The following is a 23,969-nucleotide window of genomic DNA, read 5'->3' as shown; positions in this document are numbered from 1 at the left end:
TTAAAATAGTGGTCACCAAATTTTTTGAAGGTAAGGCACATCACTTATTTTATTGGCTAAAACCCACTTCTTAAAAGAAAAAAAAACCACCACCCAACTATCTGTTAAAAACACACACGTATACCTGGTATACATTTGTTAATATGTGTGTGAAAATTACTTTTGGATTGAAATACACAACATTGAGGCCTATAATAACTGGAGACACCCTGGGGAATCATAAAAGCAGAGGTGGAAATCACTTCCCAAGAGCTGAGATTCTTACCCATCACACTCAGCTGGGACGCACCTCTAACAGGTGAGCAAATCCAGAAGATGTACAAGGAGCCCAAAACTGAGTCTTTAATCTGGCCTACTCCTTTTATCCCGCTGTTTCTCCACGGCATGTGTCATCCAGATGGGAGAGGATGCTGTATCCTTGTTAACATTAAATAGAAATGGAAAACAATTCCTCCTGGCAATTACCATCTCTCTACCATTCTTTTACTTCCTGTCCCTAGAACTTAACCACCTCTAGTTACCACCTGCTTCTAGCTTTACTTCAATGGGAAAAAAATTGTCCCTCAAAAAAGATGGGCAGGAAGAAAAGAGAAATGATTCCAGAGAAAAGAACATAGTTTACCTTTAAAATAATGACTCATTTTATTTTTTCTTTTTAATATGTAGTTATAAATATATTTTGTCAAAATATATGATCAATATTGTCAAAACATTTGCACATAAAGTCATAAATAAGGTCAAGGTGAATGTTTAGGTTTTTTTCCTTTTTTTTTTTTTTAAAGATAAAAGTCCAGCTATAAGGAAGCAGTCTGTGTAGGGTGTGGGTGAGTGGATGGTAATGTGTGTGTGTGTGTGTGTGTGTGTGTGTGTGTGTGTGTGTGTCCAAGGACTGCTGATCTCAGCGGCACCCACATCCCTCTACTACCATCTCCTGATAATTTTTCAGTACCACCTTGTCATACTCATCCAGGTACAGCATGGAGATGGCACTCAGTTCAGTGGGAACACAACAGGCTTTGGGGATACTGGAATTGACAGAGTTGACCAGGGTCTGCACAATGGCGTGGTTGGTTGAGTTGAGGTGGTCAGCCAGTGGAAAGGGGCAGTCCCCGTGGCAGTAGAAGGCCTGGTAGCCTGGTGGGGCCACAATCCAGTCATTCCAGCCCACATCACTGAAGTCCACATAGAGCGAGTGGCGTCGGCAGTTCTTATTCTTCTTCCGGGCCCGCTGTGGGTGATGCTTGGGGCTACGCTTGGCCCTTCTCCGTCGGGTCAAGACATGTCCCCGGCCATCATGGCCAAAGGTGACCAGGAGTGGCCGGAGCTGGGCCCAATCCCCACTCCCTTGAGGTAACGATCGGCTAATCCTGACATGCTGGCCCTGGTGGGTCCGTGTCTGATGGAGGTGAGTCACCTCAATGGCCAGCCCATAGTTTGGCTGCTTCTCCTGGGTCCAGCGAAGGACTGCAGGGCTCACATCAAAAGTTTCCCACCGTGTCACATTGTGGTGGACCAGTCTCGTGTCCAGTAGTCGTGTGATGAGGTGCCCAGACACCAGTTCTGCCGGGGGCTTCATAACCTCATAAATGTTTATTCTGTGGAAGCCCTGCTCCCAATCAGGGCCCTGGTCCACCTGCTCCCGGAAAAGTCGAAGTTCTGCGGAGGAGATCACCTCGTTCTCTGGGATGCTGCTGAGGTTAAAGAGGAAACGAAAAGCAGAGTTTTCGCTGGTCCCTGGGATGTTCTCCAGATGTTCTAGGCACAATTGGGAAGGGAAAGAAAAAGAAAAATGCAAAAAAAAAAAAAAAAGGCACATGAACTGTCTGAGGGATTGAAAAGTCAAGAAACAGTTAAGGGTTGGGTGATGAGTGGTGAATTCTGCTTATATGGTGGAAGCCTATTTGGGGGAAGTAAGTATATCTTTTAAGTTAAAGAAGCAGACAAATGGGGCAAGCTAGCAAACTCGGAGAGACATAGCTAGCGTTCGGCAAGCACCAAAGACAAAGTATCTCTCAACCTCCTTTATATGTCTAATAATTTCCATGTGTCAACTCCTTACTCCACCACCATCAAGACTCCCCTTTTAAAGCCCTCTTGGCTTTGTGTACACGGTTTTCTTTACAAGTGGTTGTGAAGAAAGAGGGGCCAACAGAGCAGAAGGCAGGAGGGAACATGCCCACAGCCACCCTCTCCCTCTCCTTCCATTTTCGAGTATGTTACTAAACATTTCCCCAGCGATCTTGGAAACACAGAGCATGCCTTGTTGATCATGTTACAGAGGGGAAAATAAATTCCAACACAGTAATGATGCTGGTGGATTAATAACTCAGATTTACTTTGGAAAAGAAACATCCGCTAGGAAACATTCAGATCAGATTACAAGGCCCCTATTGAATAAACCTGACAAACACACAGCTGTAACATTAAATTCAGTAGGTGCTTTGAAAAAAAAAAAAGAAGAAGAAAACGGGCATAAAACCTGGCAGAAAAGGCTTTGATATAGCAAAAACACACCTCTGAGGCTAGCCCACGTCTGAGTGGTGTCATTCCCCTTCCCTCGGCCCCTCCCCTCTGTCTCCGAAAAATAAATTTAGCTCTGGAAATTCTTGGAGGTAGGCAGCCCCATTCCCCAGCCTCCGGGATTGGGGGCTTTGATGTAACCTGAACCTTTCTCCCCCAGGGCTTCCACTGCCCACCAGCCAACCCTACCGGCCCTCCCCCGCCCGGACTCGGGGCAGGGACCGACCTTCGTGGTGAAAGCTCCTCACGGTGTTGGCCCGACTAGCGGGGCGCTCGGGGTACTCCAGAGCGATGCTGTGGATCTGCTCTTCCTCCTCCTCCTCCCCAGACTGGAGCCGGTAAAGATCCCGCATGTATTCCGGGATGACGGCGCTTTTGCTAGGCTGCGGGCGGCGGCGCAGCCCGAACATCTGCAGAAGTGTAGCCTCGAAGTCCCGCAGGAGCTCATGGCTCTGCCCTGAGCGGCGTCCTCCCGCGTGGCTCTGAATCTCGGCGACTTTTTTCTTCCCCGTCTCAGGTATCAAACTAGCATGGCTCGCGCCTCCTAGCAGGACTTGGCATAATAAAACGACCATCAGCATTCGGTTACCAGGAATCATGGTGTCTCTGGGGAGGGGGAGGAGGCGGAAGGTTAAAGAATAAACAAACACCAATAACTAGAGAGAAATAGAGATGTCTCTGCATATGCATATAGGGCGAGAGATAGAGGGTCAAGATGGAAAGCAGGTCAGAAAGATCAAGTTTGTGTCTTCTCCCTCACACACCCCCCTTCATCACCAGCTGCAGCCATGCAAGGCCCGAAAGTAGGAATTGCCCTGTAATTACTTGGTCTAACTTGTTTACAGTCAAATAACCCCAAATCAGATAGCCTCCATCCTGTTAATCTTTTTTTGTCCCAACTGCTATCTGAGCCATGATCTCAGCTTGGCTTCTTCAAGGATAAACAGTTAACATTGAGGGGGTAAAAAAGGGTGGGGGAGGGAGAATTAAAATGCCATTGCTCTCCACTTCAGACCTTCAGCCTCTCCCCCTCTTCCTCCACCCCCACCTTCTTTCTCCGCCCTCCCAGCCCAACTTCCACAACTTCCAGCTGGTTCCGAGCAGGAGGGAGGGAAAGCAGGGGCAGGGTAAAGACACAGGACCGCGGGGTCCAGGAGGCCGAGGCCGAGAACGTGGTCTGGGAGCTGACAAAGTGGCTTGAAGGTTTATTTTACTGTGGCTGATGAGTTTGAAATGCCCAGCAAACAGCATCGGAGCGTACCCGCTCGCTTACTCCCAGGGAAGGGGCGGCGGGGGTGAGGGGTGAGGGATTGGTCCCAGAAGCGACGACAGAATTTTGACAAGCAGCTGGGAACGCAACACGGGGGCATCGGGCACTCCCCCCCGGCAAGTGGGAAGGGGGCTGATTAGCCAGAAGGTACAACCCCGCGAAGCGGACTTTCATCTCTTTAGCCCCCTCTCGCTCCGCTTTCCTGCAACGCACCCGAGCTGAGAGTGCGAGTGGGAGCAAGCAGCACTTCACAGAGAGCCCGCACGTCTAGGGCGCCGCGGCTGCCCGGCCGAGAAGAAGGCGACAGCGCTGCCAGAAAGCGGAGTGTGGGCTCTGGGAGGAAGGTCCGACGGGAGGGACCCGAGGCGAGCAGGGGTGGAGAGGGCAGAATGATTCCCGGGAAGGGAAGGAAGAGGTGTCTACTCACTGACAGAAAACAAGGCATATAATAACAGTCCATGATTCTTGACAGCCAATCTGGAACAAACTTGCTGGAAAGGCTCAGAAGAGCTGCTGCAGTGCGTTGCTCTGGATGGCACTACGGAATGGCTCCTAAAATGAATATTTGAATATAATGAGACTCTGGCGCAGACTGGCTCGGTATTTCTTCCAGCCTCTCTGAGTCACGTGAGCGTCGAGGCCCCGCCCCGCGCACGGAGGAGCCCGCCCTCCCCGCGGCGGGCGGCGAAAGGGCCCACAAACCCCAACGCGGCCCCGCCCCCTCTGCAGAGGCCAACCTCCCAGCCTTCAGCTCCAGCTTCCCGCGGTCTGGGAGGAGCTCGGGCTGCGATCCGCGGAGCCCTCCGCAGGTACCCCAGCCCAGCGCGCGGAGGACGCGGTCCTCGCCTCTCTCAGCGGCGCTTGGGACGTCCCGCCGGGCCCTAGCGCCAAGCGGCCTGAAGCCAGAGGATCTGGGGCGCACTGTAGGGGCTGCGCCTTCCAGCATGAACCTGGCTCAAGTGGGGCCGGGAACGGGGGCGGCGGAGTCTCAGCCTCTCAAAGCCTCACCACCAAGGGGCACTGAAAGAAAGCGCCGAGGGACACGCGTACGTGCGCGCGTTCCCCGCCACTTCCTCCCCAGAGTATCTGCGAGGCCAATATTGCTCCCAGCGACAGCCAGTAACCCGCTGGCGAACGCCGGCCAGTGCTCAGACAAACCGGGCAGCCTTTTTAGCTCCCAGCCAAAAGCTGCTGACCAAGTCACGCACGGGGCGGAGGGGGAGGTGGTTGACGGCGATCGACGTGGGAAAGTGGGGAGGGAGCGGCCGCTAAGCTATTTTCTCTAGTTCCTTTACCGGGAGAACCTCCGCACCGCGTCCCCCAGAGCAAAGCATAAATCCCCACAGAAAGCGATCGGCCTTGCCCTTCTGGGCGGAGGCGGACTCAAAGGGAGGCGTCGCCGCGGGGAGAGGGCGCATCACAAGTTTCAGGTCTTAATGTCGCCGAGGTTTTACAACTCCCGACCCGATGCAGAAAGGAAATCCCACCAAGTTCCCAGGAGTCGAGAAAACCGTGAACAGCTTTCGGCCTGCGCTCTGACCTCTGTGTCTCCGTCTGTCTCTCTCCAGCCTGCCTTATTTTTTAAACCACCACTCCTCCCCCCCCCCCACCCCCGCCAACCCCCGCTACTTCCTTCCCCCACCCCCTTCCTCCTTTGCACCAGCTGCACAGTCGCAGCAAATATTTCTTCAGGAATTTACCAGCCCACAGCTCAAGGAATCACTGGGATGTCCTAACGAACTGAAGATGCTGCACGCGTGGGTCGCTCAGCAAGGGGCCTTTTCGAAAACCTGACCCGCGCAAATCTGCGTCAGCGTGGGCCCGCTCCGGGGTCCCGAGCCGCACGACTCCCGCTCAAAATCTCCCTGCACCTCGCCTCTCACTCCAGAGTCTGTTCCCAGTTCCTGCCTTGGGTCGCTGCAGAGACTGAGGGCTCAGGTTGCCCGCCTTACTCTCCCCCCACGAACTTGGGTTTCTTCTTGGGGGCACTCCAGGGAAGCCTTTAGGAAGAGGAGAGAAAAATCAAGCGCTTAGCCCTCCCCCCGCCGGGCCGCGGCTGCCCGGCGCCGCCCCACAAGGAGGGCCGGGGTGCCGAGGCCACGGGCGCCCCTGCGCGACCGTCTCCGCCAGGAAAGAGCCGCGCTGTTTCTTGAGCGGCTTTAGGTTTTCCCGCTGCCGCGCCACCGCTGGGGCTGACTGCAAAAGGGTTGGGGAGGGCAAAAAGGTTTTTCTTTTCTCCTTTTCTTTTTTTTTTTCTTTCTTTCTTTTCTTTGAGACGCCAGGGACCCTAAAAAAGCCCTGTGGGAGGAGTTCCAGAAATAGGAAAAGCAGACGGAGAGGGGCCGGTCCCTGAGGGGCGAAGGGGCAGTGGAAGGGGCCGGCGCCCGGAGTCCCCGGACAATCCCAGGGTGGCTGCGGGAGCGCACGGCGCGCTAAAACGCAAAGGCTGGTTGTATTTCCATTTCGGGTTCGGTAAGTGGGATTCATCTCTAATCGCGTTCTCCCCCCCCCCCCAAAAAAATTTTTTTTTTAATTAAAAAGATAAAAGCCGGAAGGAACTTTCATCTTCTGAATTTTCTTGGGGGGTGGGGATGCAACTCAAGGCAACTGTCCTATACTTCCCTGCCCGAGTCTTCTCCCAACACCAGTTCCGACGTCACCTCAATTTACCAACTCCCTGTCTTTGGGCTTTTCACGTCTCACAAAGCCTTGAGCCCACAAACAGCAAGCCTCACAAACCATGCACATAAGAGGTGCCCGGGAGGCCGCAGGCCCAACTCGGGCCGGGAGGGTCCGCAGGGACTCGAGATTCCGGGGACCCGTTCCTGTCGGCTCTGCGCGGGGAGAGCCATTAAGAGCCGTGCGTCTGCCGTGCTGCTCGCCCGCGACTACCTATAGAACACGGCCACACGGGAAGACTCGTCCCCGAAGCGCCTGGCATCCTGGCCATCGAGACCCTACACGATGAAACGGCAGTGGCGAGGCTCCTGGGACGCTGCAAGCCCACGATAATAGCTCGTGGAGGAGGTGCGTCTTGCCGCCGCAGTTCGCAAGCTCTCACGGGCTGGGCTTCCTCGGGCGGGGGGCCGCGTCGGCTGACACTCCCCTCTGCGCAGCCCCTCGCGAGGCGCGCACGCTCCCGAGGCAGAAGAACTGCCCTCCGCACCGCAGAACCAACCCAGTTAGGTGTTCTCCCTCCACCTGGCCGTCCCCTCACTCTCTCCTGACTTCAGAGCCGACACTCCTTTCTCTCCTGGCCCTTCCCGTTGAGGGTAGACTGATGTTCGCTATCCCCTCAAGACCTCGCAGCCTCCCCAACGACTCCCAACTAAAGGCTTCTCTTCTTCCCCAAACCTACTAAGGTGAAAATAGCCCGGGGTCGCCGAACGGAGACAGTGGCCTGGGTAGAGGCAGTAGTGTCTGTCAGTGCCAGCATCCCTACTTATAGCACAACCTTTGGGGGGAGCACCTTTTGCCATGACCACAGCTGGAGTCCCGTGCTTCCTCCTCCGCAACCCCCCACCCCAAGGATGCGCCTCGGCCCCCTCTGTCCGGCGCCCCTCGCCAGGCAGCCTTGCTCACCATAGATCCCTGCAGTAGCGGGCTCGCCAGCAGCAGCTTCTGGGGACCTCTGAACGGCCGCAGTGAACTTAGGCGAGGGCCGAGGACTGGGGTGCAGCAGGCTCGACGGGAATCCCATGAGGGAGAGAAGCGAAATACAGTGCGCGGAGCAGCAGCGGCGTCTAAGGCTCCTGTCCCTGGGCTGGGATGCCACTCACCTAGCTTCTGGGCCGGGCTCCGCACTCCTTCCCTCCCTCCCTCCAGCTCTGCCCCCTTGCATCTTCTCCTTCCTCCTCTTTCCCTCAGTCTTTCTTTCTTTCCGTCCTCCTCTTCTCCGGCAGCCCCTCCTTTCTTCCCTCCTCCCTCGCTGGCCTCCCTTTCTGGGATGGGAGCCCCGCCCACATCCTCCCCTCCAGCCGCCCAGCCTCGCCTCGCAGGCCCGGGTCCCGGAAGCCCGGGCAGCGCTGGAGTCCGCAGCTGCCGCTGGGCTGGGACTCAGCTGCCTCCAGCTCTGGGAAGCGGCCGGGACTCACCTGGGGACCACGTGCGTAGGTACTAGAAAGCATGCACCGACTAGTCACAGTACCTTCCAAAAATACCCATGGGAGTCTGGGCTTCCCTGAGTTTAGAGTAACTGCTGCCCAAACTGATGATTAAAACATTGAGTAATCACCGTTTACCCCGAGTAATTAGAGATAATGAAACACCTCTAAAATCAGGTTATGGAGAAAGGAGCTGTTGGATTGGTTTAAAGGGTGGCCTTCCATAAACTGTTAAAGGATTTCCAAAGGTTGAGAAACAGGCTGTGCACAGAGTTGTGTGCCAGAGAGAGGTACTTCTTTGGCTATTAAAAAGGTGACTTTCCTTCCAAAACAGTTTTTTAAATTCTTCTTGTGGAAAGCCTTGGGGATGACCCTTAGAAAGACAGCCCCAATAAACAGTCCACCTGGCCTAACCCTGTGGAGGGCAAAGATGGCTTGGAGACTGACTGGGGCCACGTTTTTTTACAGTTAGAAAAGTCTGTTTATAACTCAGAAGCCCTCTAAGAACCTCCACAGCAGTTATTTTTGTTGTTATTATTGTTTTGTTTGGTTGTTTGTGGTGCACCTAGGAATCCTTAACCTCAGTCAACTCACCTTCTGAGGGGGCAACAACCACAGAAGCAACAACCTTTTTGGCCACAGGGAGACAAAAGATACCCTTTGGTTTGTTTTTTAAAGGAAGAAGGGGGGTGAGGAGTTGGCCCTTTCCTACAAGAAAGTGCTAGTAATCATATTAGCAGGGAGGTGGAATGTGTGGCTTTAAAACCTTCCCAAACAAACAGGAGCTAATTTCACACAGTGTTTCTGATGGAGCAGTAGGGGAGATATCAGCATCATCTCCCTGTTCTACAAACATGGAAGGGGAAGGACAGCCAGGTTAAAGGGACTTGCCTAGAGCCCTAAAGTAAATCACAACCTCTGCTCTGGAGTCCTGAGCTAATGCCACAGGGTGGGGCTGAGGGTCACAGCCCCGAGCTCCAGGTAACCAGGCCTGTGCTGGAGGACTGAGCATTTCCTGTCCTGGTTTTCTTTTCCTGGCATAGACATTACACTTCACTGTTGCAGCAAAGCATTTAGGTCTTTACTTAAACAGATACTGGTCCAGAGTAGCTTTTCTGTACAAACTTCACAGTTACACACCTTCGATATTTAGAAAACAGGAATTACGAAGGGTAGGAAGTACATGAGATCAGATGAACAACTGTGAGAGCAGGGCCACAGCATCCTGCCATCTTTTCCAAGTTAGGCCCATGAGGTCATTTAGCCCAATAATGCATCAAACAACAGAAACAAGCTGTACAGTTTTGGGCAAGTCCTTTAATTCCTACGGGCCTCATTTTTCTCATTTGCAGAATGAAAGGATTAGGCCAGATAATTTCCATGCCCCCTCTCAATTTGAATATGATTTAATTTCTTAATTGAGATTTTATTAAACATCTACCTTCTTTCATTTTAAATCACTTTGAGCCTACCTCCTCTAAGAACCTCTGATTAAACAGGGCAGGGCAATACCACCACCCTGAAAGGATGACTGACAGTATCCCTCCAGCTTCCAACATAATCAAAATTACATTAATTATTATTAATAACAACCCAAAATTAAAACCCCATTAAATAGTTACCTAATGTCCATCCTGGGGCATTAGGCAGTGTGTTACTTCAGCACACTGACTGGAGTAAAGACAGATTCAATGTTCACTGAGCCCCCTAACCAATCTCTATTGTTTTAATCATTAACAAAATATGTTCCTTAATATTTAAACTAAAAAACAATAGGGATATGCTGTGATTAAAAGGCAGGGCTTTATTTGTTTCTAAGACAACAGATAATTATTTGTTTTTTTAAACCCAAATGTGTTTGGATGACAGTTATTTTCTCATTTTATTGAAACCCAGACAATAAAATAGCCAGCCAGGAATCCAGGAGTTTCTAATGAAGCCACCTGACATTCCTTGGTTAGACCCTGATATGAATCTTTACATGCCTGGTGGGAGAACTCAGGTCCAGATCTCTTGGGACAGCTTTATGTCTAGCCCATATTTGAGATGGATGCACACCACCTAGTATAAACTCCTTTTACTTGCTCCTCTTTTCCTTTCTCTCATGCCAAAGAACAAATTATTTGTTGGTTAGAGAACTTACACCAATCAGAGTTGGTGAGGGCAACTATCCAGTCTTTTCCCAGCTCAAGCTTTCTTGTGAGTTGTGGTATGTTTATAGAACACTAGAGGCCTGGTGCATGAAAATTCATGCACTGGAGGGGGGTCCCTTAGCCCAGCCTGCCCCCTCTCACAGTCTGGGAGCCCTCAGGGGCAAGAGGCAACCCGGCAATCAAGGGAAGGCAATGCCCCATCACATCTCTGCTGCTGCCACTGCTGGCAGCACAAGCTTTGGCCGGCCCTGGTTACCTGAGCCTCAGGTGGCCCTGTGAGGATGGGCAGCCACCATCTGAGGCTTGTCTGTGCCTTGGGCTGGCCCTGGGGGCCTGAGGAGCTGAGGGGACTGGGGGACTCCAAAGGCAGGTGCACAGAGTGGCCGGGCCCGCCTCCATCTTGTGGCTGTGGGTGCTGCCATCTTTGAGGGCGTGGCAGTCATTTAGCATATTCCCTCCTTATTGGCGGTGGATGCCGCCATCTTTGAGGGTGGGGTGGTCAATTAGCATATTCCCTCCTTATTGGCTGTGGGTGCTGCCATCTTTGCAACAGCATGAGGGTCAATTAGCATATTCCCTCTTTATTAGCTAGGATAGTATGAACCAAATGAAACTGTACCCTTAAAGCATATAAATTAGGAGGAGAAATCCACTATATATTTTAAGAGCAACTATCTCCTCTGCTGCTACTCTGAATGATAGGCATTCATTTGTTGTTTTCCTAGGGAGCATTAAGAAAGAGTAGCTGGACAATAAGCCTGCAGGACAGCCTCTCTCCAGGTATGTTCTGAGGGCCATACACTTCAGAACAAGGTTGGATGTTCTGATAAAATACAGATTTCCTGGCCCTGCCTGCCTGAGATCTGGCCCCAGAAATTTACATATTTCATAATGTTTCCTGATGTTTCTGAGCACACTAACGCTCGAGCACTACTATTTTAAACGTTATTTCACTTATATTTCCAGGCCTGATAGATAGCATTAAGAGGCTGATACCAGACAGTACCAAACAAGCAAGGCATATGCTTGACTTGTGCTTTGTAAACTGTTACGGTAATTGCAGAATTACTCTGCCCAGAACACATGAAATAGGCCTTCACAAATGACGAGATTTCTAATCCTGTAGAAGCAGTAGCCCTTGCTTCTAGGTCTTCGATTAAGAATAATATCAGATCTTCAAACCTTCTTTGCCAGTTAAGTGACTGTTGAAGCTATGTAAGGGTACTTTGAAAGAACTCCTAGCACCATTGCTGACTTTTGAGAAGCAGAAAGATAGATAAACTGGAATTGGAATTATAAGGTATCTCGGAAACTGCCCAGGACCATTTATTTTTCTCTTGCTAATATTTACCATTAGTTACATATTTGCTGTCTAGCCATTACAACACCTCTCCTTAAAGTCTCTGTTCCAAAGATGAGAATCTGAAATTTAGGGAGGCCGTATGAGTTGTTCAAGGTCACAGAGCTAATAGATAATAGACCAAAAATTCAGACCAGGTCAGTTGGTCTCTCTGCCTCCACAGGTCAAGAGCTGGGACTTCGGAGGGCTGGATCCCCATGGCCACAGCTTCTGACTGAACAATGCTTGTCCAGGAGGCTTTTCCCAAGGCCAAGGCACCAGCTGCTGCCCCATTGTTACAGTCTGCTATTACAGAGAATTTTAGGATATCTACCCAGTTCTTAGAAGAACACAATCAAGACCCAGAAACTTACCTCCTTTGGATCTAATTACAAAGCCCACCATAGGGCAAGACTTTATGGGACCTTCTCAAATCTTGACAAAGAAGCTGCTTATCTCTCCTGGGTATCAGTTTCCTTACTATACCTGTAGACCAGGGGTGGGCAAACTTTTTGACTCGAGGGCCACAATGGGTTCTTAAACTGGACCGGAGGGCCGGAACAAAAGCATGGATGGAGTGTTTGTGTGAACTAATATAAATTCAAAGTAAAGGAGCGGAGGGGAGAGCAAGAGAACCCTCCGCTCTTTCGGCTCCGCGGGCCGGATAGAACATCCGAACGGGCCGGATCCGGCCCACGGCTGCTGTAGACTGTGAAGATTGACCAGGCTCCTCACAGGTCTTTCTCAAGGCCCAAGACTGAGAATCAATGTATCTACTAGTTAAAATCGTGGTCAAATAGCTTAAACTCCAGAGTAACTGGTTTCCCCACTTATAATCAGAGAATAAAAATGTCTATTTCATAATGGTCTTATAAGCATTAAATGAATTAATGTAATAAAATGGCAGGCACATAAGTGCTCAGTAAATATTAGTTCTTCTTTGCAAAGAAAATGATTACATGAGGAAAGTAGGTGAAGAGCTACTCTGATATTGAATTTTATTTACAGTTAGTGATAAACTTTTTAAAGGAGGGGGTTATATCTCACATTTATCTTGTAGTCATTAGTGCTGCACATATCTCGGTGTTGATTGAATGAAGGCTGTTTACGTGAATCAGCATTCACTGAGTTAACACTCAGCGGGATTTGTCTACATAGATCTGATCCAGGAACATATCTCTGCCAAGATAACTAATAACTGACAACGTGACAGTCATAACTACTGAGAACAAGGAAATTATGGACTAGATGTTATATTCAAAGCATTTTCCATCTCTGATTTTTCTGATGCCTAGCACTTCTGACCTTAAAGAGTTGTTCTCTATACTTCTTGCTGAAATGTAAACCCATTTCCCTTTCTCTGGTCTGAAGAAGAAACTTATACCTGATTGCAAAGTTCTCCTTCAAACATTTGAGACTGTTGTCAACCCTTGATATACCTCACTCAAAGCTAAATAATACTGGATTCTCACTGAATAGAATAAAATGCAATACTACTTCAGTTCCCATGCCTTAAATTGTTGTCTCACTACTCTCTGGAATATGGTTCTTTTTAATTTTTTTTAAATCCTTCAAAACAGACCATCAAAAAATGGACAAATAACTCTAATCAAAACTCCAGAGAGATTAGACAGATGAGAAGACTGCTTTTATGTTTTAACATGTTTAACATGTGGAGGGCAGACAGGGCACGGCTATTGAAATTCCTCCCTTTCTAAGGAAGGGTTATCCTAAAGAGGATGGGATTGGCACACAATGAAGGAGATTTGGCTTCTTCCTGTTTTAGCCTTCTTCTGCTAAAAATGGTCAATGGCACCCACCTGATTCTACAGAAGGCATGTCATTTGGAAATAGGTTATTACAGAATGGATGGAGAAGGTTCAGACTGGAATTACTGAGAACCAAACAGCACACACATCCTTCACGTTCTCTTTCTCTCCCTGTTGTGCCTGAACAGTATGACCTGGATAAAACTGCACTGCCACTATGGGGATGAGTTTGGGGAGCAGCAGATCCTACATGGACTTCAAGCTGTACCAAATGAGTTGTGGTTTCCCAGCCAAATGTCAATTGGACAACACAATCTAACATTCTCTCCTCAATTCATGCTCATAGCTCTCTAGTCTTCTGCAAGGAAACCTTTGTCTGAAAGGGGTATGTGACCCCAAAAATTTTAATTGTATAAATAAAACTTGGATGTTTTTACAAATAGTCTAAATATTTCATGTCCTTGAGTTAGGTGGAGGGAAGAGTTATCTTCAAGAATACATGTATATTATTTGTAATCCCCTCAGGGATTATGTACCAGTATAGATGTAATTAATACTCAAAATGCTTGCAATGTTCATTTTGTGAAAATCCATCAAGTTGTACACATGAGAGTTTTGTACTTTTCTCTTCATGTTATATTTCAATAAAAGTTGCGAATATGCGTTTGAAATGATTTTTTAAAGTTATATTCTTTGACCATCCCTTAAGTCCACTAGGAAGAGACAATGTTTCTAGTCACCCCAGGTAAGCAAGGGGTTGCACAGGGTAAAACTAGGAGATCTGTAGTCTGATGGAGGCCACCACACCAATGAAACAGGCACCTGGCTTCAGGGAAGCCACTCAGGGGCCTCCCAAAGAAAAGCAGTTGCACCAACCAAGGCCTGGCCACCGGGGACCAGAGCAACCCAGGGTAGAGGCCAAGATGCCCACGGCGCTCAGCATTTCTCTCAAGCCAGGGTAGGGCAGGGACGCTGGGCCAGCAAAGAAGCGCCTAGAAGTATCTGAGCTTTGTACTCAGCATTCCTCCTCCTTGGCTTTGGCTGAGAGGCTCAGACTGGGCACTGCAAAGAGTCAGACCCTGCGGGGGAAGGCAGGCACCTCAGACACAGATTTTTTTAAAGACAGAAATGCTCTAAGCCCAGCAGAGAGGTAACAGTTTCAAAGAAATAAGCTTCATTCTCGGATTCTGGGAGCCCTGGGCTTGGAGGAGGGGCTGCGTCCCGGATAGTAATATAGAAATAGAGAAAACAGGAGTCCAAAAGGGCGCCTCTCTTGATGCCTCACCAAAGCCGAGTCCACGCAAAGAGACAGGTCTTCAGTGCGGTTTGGCGCCTTTTGAGGCCTTGCGTCCCCAGGGCCAGACTCAGAGATCACGCAAATTCAAAGGAAAGAAAGTGTGAGGTGGCTGAGGGGTTGCGGGAACCCGCGGACCCACGTTGGCGGAGCAGCAAGACGCGCGGTGCTCTCACCTCCTGCAGGCAGATGGAGAAGGAGGTGCGGACATCCAGAAATCCCGAGGCACGCTGTCCCTTCGCCACTGCAGATGCGTAGCAGGCCGGGGACCAGAGCCTCGCCAGGCCCAGTGCCTCCCCACTCCCTGCTGGCGGGCAGGCGGGATCCTCAGGCCAGCTCGTTACCCGCGCGCCCTCTCGGGTCCCACGCAGGGTTGGGCTTTACCGCGCGCGTCCCTGACGCCCCAGGGTCATCCGAAGAGGCTCGGGAAGCTGCCGCGCCCTATCCTCGGGCACTCCTCGCGCGCCCCCGCGGCGACGCTCCATTAAGTGGCCCAGAGTGTGGGCGCAGGGTGGGTGTAGGTCACCCTGCCAGCCCGGCACAGCGGCCCGCGCGCTTCCCGCAGCCGCGCAGTCTGCGCCGCCTCCGCAGCTGCTGGCCACGGGCCCTCGCTATTTTTAGCTGGGCGCTGCACCTTCCTACCTGCAAGAGCTCGCCCCACTCTCAGACTCGTTTTGCAGGATTTGTGCCCCAGGTGGCTAATCTGACCCACACAGAATAAACAGCAGGCGCCGGGGCAACGGGGAGAGCCGCGCACAGAATTTACAGAGGCTCCTTGGATGCCCAGAGGTCTCCCCTCTTTCTCCGTCTACCTGGACGTGGAAACTCGGGGCCCTTCCCGGAGGAGGGAGGAAGGGAAGGGAAGGTAGAGAAGGGGACAGGGGGTCCTAAAGTGCTCCTGGGACAATTTGCTCCTGGTCCTTGCAGCCCCCCCCCCCCCCCCCACACACACACACATACCCTTGGATGTGATGGAACACAGAGTACAGAAGTCCCGATTATACTCGCAGAAAATTAAATTTAAATCTGGACAGTATTTGTTAAGCTTCCTTCCCCAGCTAACCACCCCCTCCACTCCCCGTTCATCTTCTGCCATGTTTTCCCTATCAAGTGAGGAAAAGAGTGTGTCTCCCCGTGTCTGAGCTCACGGGATCTGCTGTTTCTACTTGCCAAGCCGAGCAGTGGTACCTGCAGGTTTATGCAACAGTAGGGAGTGAGGTTTTCAGGCTAGGAAGAGGGGGAGCAAGGACCTGGCGTGGAGAAGGCCAGCAGTCTTGTGAGGTGTCTGGGGGGCTTCAGATAGAGGGCCAGCGGATCATTGCAAACAACCTTCCCTCAGGCAGGTTACAGATGAAACCTAACAAGGAAACTTCTTTATTTGGCACAAAGAGACAGCAGGTTGGACTTTGAAGTCTTTGTCCCAGAATTCTGTTTTCATTCTGAAAATGTGTTTGTTCCTTTTCCACTTCCTACACTTCAGGGTTTCAACTCCAGGTAATGGATAAATATGCCTTTCTGTGCCACTCCTGCCTCTGACTAGTTCTTTAGCCAGAAGCCGAGGAGTTTTGGATAATATGGGTTTAGTTCCCCACCTGTAGGGAGAATCCAGAAAAAAAAATGGGGCTGGAAACTGAAGGACTAAAAACTAAAGGTCATAAGGGGAATTTAAAGTGAGTGCTGCCTTCCTTTGTTGTATTTCAATTAAATGCTAATCTTTTTAAATTAGGGATTCTTAAACTTGCTATGTGGCCTCATTAAAGATCTCTATACAGATTTCAGGGGATCTTTGAAAACCACAATATGTATGCATACAATTTGGGGGATAAATGTAAAAGTGCATGGAGGTGGGGCATCATTTTACCAAATTCTCAAAGGGATTTGGGACCCAGAAAAGGTTGGAAAACCTCTAGAGTATGGTACATGTGTTAAATCTTTCTTGTTGGGATAATGCCTCCAAGTTGCATACAAGCAAACCTTGATTTGGTGGCACAGAGCTTGCACACCCAAGGGCAGAATGTTCTTAAGTCTTCACTGAGACAACAGGTCCAGTCCACACAGGGGAAAGGCCTCTGGCAGAGGCCCGAAAGCAGAAGAGTGATTGGGAACCCAGATCCTCGCTTACCACTACCTACCCACCCAAGACTCTGGAGATCCTTAATTTGTAGATCAAGTCCCAGAGTGTATGTGAAACTAATTTACAGATCACAAAACACATGGCTGGTGGCACTTATGAAAATAAATGCTGATGGGTTTCCTCATGCTTGTTATAATTAGATGAACAATTATGTAAATAATTATAATTATGTGAATATTTGCATATTTTCTCCAACTTAGAAGGAAAATAAACATGCTTTGGATTCCTAACCATTTTGTTAGGCATATTCATGTTTCATTATCTCATTTAATCCTTGAAACAATTTATGGTTTATATACTATAGTTATCCCAACCCCTCCCCACCCCCCACCCCCACCCCCCACTTTCCTTTAAACATTTGAAGAGAGGCATAGAGAGGTTAAGTAAATTGCCCAAGGCCACCCAGCTAACAAACACCAGATTTCAACTCCAGATGAGGTCTCTACTTTAGAGAGAGAAAATTAGAGAAAGAACAAATTTTGTTCAGATTTAGGTAAATTTAATCCCTATGGTATTTGTGCATTCTGTGCAAAAGTACAAGAGGTTGAAATTGAGCAGCTACACTTGGGATGATCTGTCTTCTCAGACACTCTTTGCTGGAAAACTGTCTTTAACCCATTCACTTCCTTTTCATTTCTTCCACAGTTGAGGTTCATTGGCATCTTAATAGAAGTTTATACACATAGTTTCTTATTAATGCCATCTATGCTTCAACTAATTAGGCAGCCTTAGAAAGGAAAGAACACCTCTGTGCTTCATGCTGTGCTTCCAGTAACCATTATAGTAAGAACTACCATCTTCAGCAGATAACAGTTGACAAAACTAAAACCCTCCTCCAAAAGGGTTAAATATCTCACCCAAAGTGAATCAGCAAAAAATGTGGCTGGTTTTTTGTTGTTGTTGTTTGTTTGTTTGTTTGTTTGTACCATCTAATTATAGTGCCGATGAAGACAAAACAGATTCATTTTGCTGTTCCCTAAGATATGGGTACATTAAAGAATGACCCCGCACTGGTCCACTTTCTTTGAAACACTTTCTTATGCCTTTACCATTGGTTTGTGGGTTTGTTCAACAGACAGCCCTGTTTTGTTTCTCTTTAGCATAAAATCCATAATACCAAACTCTATACTACATGGTTGTGGAAGCTCCAGAGAGCAGGCAGACATCTGTTCTTGATCTTTAATTATGTTTTAATTATGGCTTGAGAACCAGTATCACAGAAAATGATGCCCAAAAGCAAAAACAAAAAAAATTATGGATCATAGTAGGCACTTTGCTTAAAAAAAAAAAAGATGAATTATGGTATGTTTTTCTACAGAACTGGTTACTGGACTGTGATAATAGATGAAAACGTCTTCTTAGTAACATGTTGGTACTTTAACTTAAACAAGGGGAGAATGATGAAATGACTTTTAGAAGTTTAGTAGTCGGTGTGGTGTCAGTTTTTAAAAAATGAACTTAAAGTCAGATAGCTTGGTTTTAGATCTATCTCAAACCAGTTCATACTATATGTATGATCTTGGATATTTTATGTCTGGAGGCTGCCATTTCTTCGTGAATTAAATGGGCTATATGATCTCTAAACTTCAGGTGTCAATAAGCTTTTTATGTAAAGTACCACATAGCAAATATTTTAGGCTTTGTGGGCCAATATTGAGCCTGCCATTTTTCCTCTTCCTCACCTTCCTCCTCTTTCTATTTCCCCCACAACTTCTTCTTCCTTCACCCTCTCTCCTCCTCCTCCTCCTCTTCCAGTTGTTTACAGGTATATAAACCATTTGTATTAGTTTGCTAGGGCTTCTGAAACAAAGTACCACAAACTGTGTGGCTTAAACAGCAGACATTTATTGTCTTGCTGTCCAAGAGAGCTGGAAGTTAGAGATCAAGGTTTCTATCAGCAGGGCTGGCTCCTTCTGAAGCTGTGAGGAAGAAACTGTTTTATGCCTCTCTCCTAACTTATGGTGGTTTGCTGCAATCTTTAACATTCCTTGGCTTGTAGAAACTTCCCCCTGAACTTGCCTTCATGCTCATATGGCATTCACCCTGTGTGTCTGTGTCCAAACTTCTCCTTTTGTAAGGACACCAGTCATACTGGGTTAGGGACCCACCCTGCTCATCTGAACTAATTACATCTGCAATGACCCTATTTAAAATTGAGGTCATGTTCTTAGATGCCAGGGATTAGGACTTCAACACATGGATTTCATGGGGGACACAATTCAATTCATCAGACCATCCTTAGCTCACACAGAAATAGGTTATGGCCATAGTTTGCTGATTTCTTTAGTATGACCCCTGCTAATTCTAAAATTCTCTATTCTTCATGACTTTATGTAACAAATCATCTCTTAAGATCTTTATTCATTTAATAAATTTTTATATGCTAGGCACTGTTTAGATGCTAGAACATAGCAGTGAAAAACTGATAGAAATCATTGTCCTCCTGGGTCTTATAGTCTAGTAGGAAAGGCAGACACCAACAAAATAAATACAATCTGTAGAATGGCAATAGGTACTAAGAATAAAAATAAAGTAAGAAAACCCTGGCTGGTGTTGCTCTAGGGTTGGAGCATTGGCCTACACACTAAAGGGTCTCAGGTTTGATTCCCAGTCAAGGGCATGTACCTGGGTTGCAGGTTCAATTCCCAGCCCCAGTTGGGGAGCGTGCAGGAGGCAACCAATTGATGTGTCTCTCACACATCAATATTTTTCTCTTTCTCTTTCCCCCTCTCTCTCCCTCCTTCCCTCTCACCCTCCCTTCCACTCTCCCTAAAAACAGTGGAAAAAAATATCCTCAGGTAAGGATTAATAAAAACAAAAAATAACATGGGAAAGATAGATGGCAAGGGGGCTGAATTTTAGTAAAGATGGTCACAGAATGCTTCACAGAAAAGGTGATATTTGAGCAGAGATCTGAAGGAGATGGAGGGAGCCAGCCACATGGGTATCTAGAGAAATGGTGTTTTGTCAAAAGGAAGAGCAAGGTTTCTTCTGAGGTGGAAGAGGGCCTGGTATGTTCAGAAACAGCAAGGAGGCAAGTGTGCTTGAGTGGAGTGAGCTGAGCTGGTGAAAGGTTAGATGGTGTATGATCTTGTGCACCATTTTAAGAGCCAGTGTCTGTACTGGAGTGAGATCAGGAAGACACCTAGAGCTCATAATTTGAGTCACTCACTCTTAAGAGTCATGCAAAGACAGGATGGGTCCCTGAAAGTGAGTGCCTCCATTAATTGTGTGTCCTAGGTACCTCCCTGGCCTCAACCTACTTCCTGTGGGTTTTCAGCTGAGGAGTGGCATGATCAACCTTATGTTTATCAGGATTCCTCAGGCTGCTGTGTTTAGGGCAAGGATAGAATAAAGGCCATCAATTAGAAGACTATTGAAATAACTTCCAGAGTAAAATGGTGAAAAGGTTCTTAGCTGGTAACATGCCAAGGGTGAGGCCACCCTAAGCAGTTATCAGGTGTATGACTAGTGGACCTTGGGTTGCCTTTTCTTTGTGTTCTCACTCAACATTCTTTGGGGGTCACCTACATGCTAGATTGTACGTTAGGTGCTGTAATTACAACAGTGAACAGGAAATGGTCACTGCCTCAAAGAATTCATAGTTTTTTCTTCTTTCTTTCCTCCCTTTTCCTTTCTTCCTTCTTTTCATTCCTTCCTTCCTCTTTCCATCCCTCATTCTTTTCTTCCTTTTTTGCTCTTTCCTTTCCTTATTCCTTTCTTCCTTCTTTAAATATTGTGAAATTTAATACAAAACAAAGTCCCTGCCTCAAATATTATCTCCTAGGGAATTCACCACAAATACTTTACTGAGGTTTTCTACTCTGGGCATTCCATTTCCATTTCTTTCAGAGTAGTATATAAATGGTAGTGAGTATCAAGAAAGGACTTAGGAAATCAGCCATGATTTATTAAGACTTCTCATGGAAATGCTATATCTCTCTTTCAATCGTAGGACCAGGAACTTTTAGGTCCAGAAGGTTTGAGATCTTCACACTCAACCATCTCATTTTATAGGTGAGGAGACTGAGACCCAGAGAGATGAACCTACAATTACACACCTACTTAATGGTAGAGTGTGGCAGATTGTATTTTTCAAAGCTGGCTACAACAATGTCTTCATCCACATGCTCTTGAATGCAATGTTGACACTCTTCCCATTGAAAGATGGGGGTCTGTGTTTCCTTGCCTCAAATCTGGGCATATTTGTTTTATTTTTTATTTTTTATTTTTAAAAATATATTTTATTGATTTTTTACAGAGAGGAAGGGAGAGGGATAGAGAGTTAGAAACATCGATGAGAGGGAAACATCGATCAGCTGCCTCCTGCAACACCCCCTACTGGGGATGTGCCCGCAACCAAGGTACATGCCCTTGACCGGAATTGAACCTGGGACCCTTCAGTCTGCAGGCCAACGCTCTATCCACTGAGCCAAACCGGTTAGGGCTGGGCATATTTGTTGTCTATTACTATTGTAACAACGGATAAAAAACATAATGGCTTTAAACAACACAAATATATTATCTTACAGTTCTGGAAATTAGAATTCCAAAATGGCTAAAATCAAGGTGCTGCTGGGGGCTGTGCTCCTTCTGGAGGCTCTAGGCACCATCTGTTTCCTTGCCGTTTCCAGTTCCTAGAGGCAGCCCGCAGTCCTTGGCTCCTGGTCACTCCATACTGTGCTTCTGCATCACATCTCTTTCTCTGACTCTGATCCTGCTGCCTCCTTGTGATCACACTGAGCCCCCTCAGGTCATTCATGGTAACGTCCTTATCTCAAAGGCCTTTAACTTAATCACACCTGCAAAGTCCTTTTGGCCAGGTGAGGTAACATAGTCACAGGTTTGGGGTTTCAGACATGGACAACTTTAGGAAGTTATTATTCTGTCTACCACACTGGGTTAAGCTTATTGAGCTGTGTAAGTCAAGACAAGGCCATGGAGGCGATAGTGCTTCCAACTGGTTGTCTTGGATGACTTCTTTTTAGAACCTAATTGCCATTGTCACACTGAGGGGAGGCCCAAACTAACCCAAGCAGAGAGGCTATGTGTAGGTGTTCTGGCTGGCAGCCAGTTATAGCCTCTGCTGACAACCAGCATCAGCCACCGTGCGTGTGAATGAATGTGCTCCCATAGGATTCCAGTCCTCAACTATTGCATTACCCCCAACTGTTGCATTATCCACCTGAGGCACCAGACATCATAAATATGAGTAGCCCTACTCTGCCCTGTTCTTTTTTTTAAAATATATTTTATTGATTTTTTACAGAGAGGAAGGGAGAGGGATAGAGAGTTAGAAACATCGATGAGAGAGAAACATAGATCAGCTGCCTCCTGCACACCCCCTTCTGGGGATGTGCCCACAACCAAGGTACGTGCCCTTGGCCGGAATCGAACCTGGGACCTCTCAGTCCGCAGGCTGATGCTCTATCCACTGAGCCAAACCGGTTAGGGCTATGCCCTGTTTTTATTCCTGGTCCACAAAAAATGTGAGGAGGAATACAACTATGGTTGTTGTTTTAAGTCCCTGAGTTGTAGGATGATTTGCCATGCAGCCATAGATAACTGATACAGAAAGCCATAATCCAGGCCTTTAGTTCCTCAGCCCCAGTGCTTTTCCCACCCCAATATTACCACTCAGTCAAGCAAGTGGATGAATAAGAATAATTTATTGAGCATGTATTTGGAGCAATGCCCTCTGGGAAATTAAAAGATTTATAAAACTTGGTCTTTATCTTCAGAGAACACTCCCTAATTTGGTGGAGTGTTCTCTGTCTGGAGTCGAGTTAGGGGGTTGGTGCACTAATTATGGTGAGCGATGGTCAAATCCTGCTCCCCTGGGCACAACACTGGTATAGGAGAGAAACTAGATTCTGAGGACTTTTCTGAGGATCAGTGACAATAATTTCCAGGTGAGGGATATGCAGAAAGAGGAGGTAAGGAAGATTATGTTGTTGTTAGCCATAAGGCAGATAGGAAATCCAGGAGGAAAGCCAGGTTTTGGGATATAAATTCAGTGTCTGGTCATTACTGAGGCTAATTTATGTTTTTGAAAGCATTTTCACCATTAAATAGTGCTTAGTTCCCGATGACGAAGCATTTAGAGAACCAGCAGGATCACCTTAAGAGGTACTACTGTCTATGCAAGGAACCTAGAATTCTTACCACTCGTTACCATGAGCATGTCTGGTCTTCAGTACCTTTGTCCATGGACAGTGCAGTTTACATAAACTTGCTGTGCTTGATCATCACAGTAAATCCTAAAGGCTAGACAGAACACATGGTGTTGCCATCATTTTGCTAAGAGAACATTCAGGACTGGGCAATGCTGCTTCTTCTCCAGGTGCTTCCTCTCCAACAGGGAGTATCTCTTTTCTCAGGGAAGAGGCAAGCAGTTGTCCTTTGATCCTCTGGAGAATTTCAAGGTTACTTCATGTGGACCTCAGAGATAGAAGCAAACAAGAATTTGCTACCATGAGCATGTTATTTCTATAATGGGTCACTTTCACAATGGGCTACTTTGCTTCTACATGTTTATGAACATAGTAATTCCTGCTCTACTTGGAAAACTCAGATTATAGCCAAGGAATCTCCATTTTCATCAGTGTCCACATTTTCATCGACTCCACAGTTGATCCCTCAGTGATCCGACTTGCAGAAACTGCTCTAGGAATTGACTTGAACCACAAATTACTTCTTGTTCTTCATGTGGTCAGAAGTGCTGGGCTATGATGCTATTGAAAGTTAGAAAAGCTATGACTGGAACAAATACATGTGAAACATATTCAGTTGGTTGAGAAGAAACTGAAAGACTTTAATTTTGTGGTCTCAGATAGGATATACATAAAAAATGGGTATATCAATATTCTGATTTAGTTTTATTAAATAACATTTTTTCTGATTATAAAAGTAATATAATTTTGTTTAAACATTTGGAAAGTGTGTGAAAGGCACTGAGAAAAAACAAAATTCCCTGTGAACTTTTCATCCCCCCAAAACTATTGTTTGATGAAAATGTTCTTGGACTCTCTTTTTGTAAATATACATTCAACGCCTTTTAAAAAAATGGAATTATGCTGCACGTGCTGATTTGCAAACTGATTTTTTTTAAAAACTAGCCTTTTTACATAATATACCATACATTTTTTTAAAAAGTATATTTCCTTATTGATTTCAGAGAGGAAGGGAGAAGGAGAAAGAGACAGAAACATCAATGATGAGAGAAAATCATTGATTGGCTGCCTCCTGCACGCCCCCTACTGGGGATCAAACCTGGAATCCAGGCATGTGCCCTTGGCCGGAAGTGAACCTGGGACCCTTCAGTCTGCAGGCTAATGCTCTATCCACTGAGCCAAGCTGGCTAGGGCTATACCACACATATTTTTAT

The 23,969-nt window shown here is 47.3% G+C and overlaps 1 protein-coding gene across 2 annotated transcripts; it reads right to left on the bottom strand.

Moving 5' to 3' along the window:
- Positions 1-620: 620 nt before the first annotated feature.
- BMP4 (bone morphogenetic protein 4) lies at positions 621-7,792 on the bottom strand (the record flags this gene model as incomplete). Of its 2 annotated transcripts, none has more annotated exons than XM_080668305.1 (4): positions 621-1,755; positions 2,747-3,126; positions 4,218-4,342; positions 7,373-7,792. In XM_080668305.1, the coding sequence occupies 2 exons, from the start codon at positions 3,117-3,119 to the stop codon at positions 899-901; spliced, it is 1,230 nt and encodes a 409-aa protein (XP_080524431.1). In that variant the 3' UTR covers positions 621-898. The 2 variants fall into 2 exon arrangements, with proteins under 2 accessions (XP_080524431.1, XP_080524432.1); XM_080668306.1 differs by having other exon boundaries at positions 2,747-3,073; positions 7,570-7,631.
- Between the last annotated feature and the right edge of the window lie 16,177 nt (positions 7,793-23,969).

Source organism: Plecotus auritus (assembly GCF_963455305.1).
Source record: "Plecotus auritus genome assembly, chromosome: 1".
In the NCBI taxonomy this organism is placed as follows: domain Eukaryota; kingdom Metazoa; phylum Chordata; class Mammalia; order Chiroptera; family Vespertilionidae; genus Plecotus; species Plecotus auritus.
Note: the sequence above shows the minus strand (reverse complement) of the source record. Positions and strands in the feature narration are given on the sequence as shown.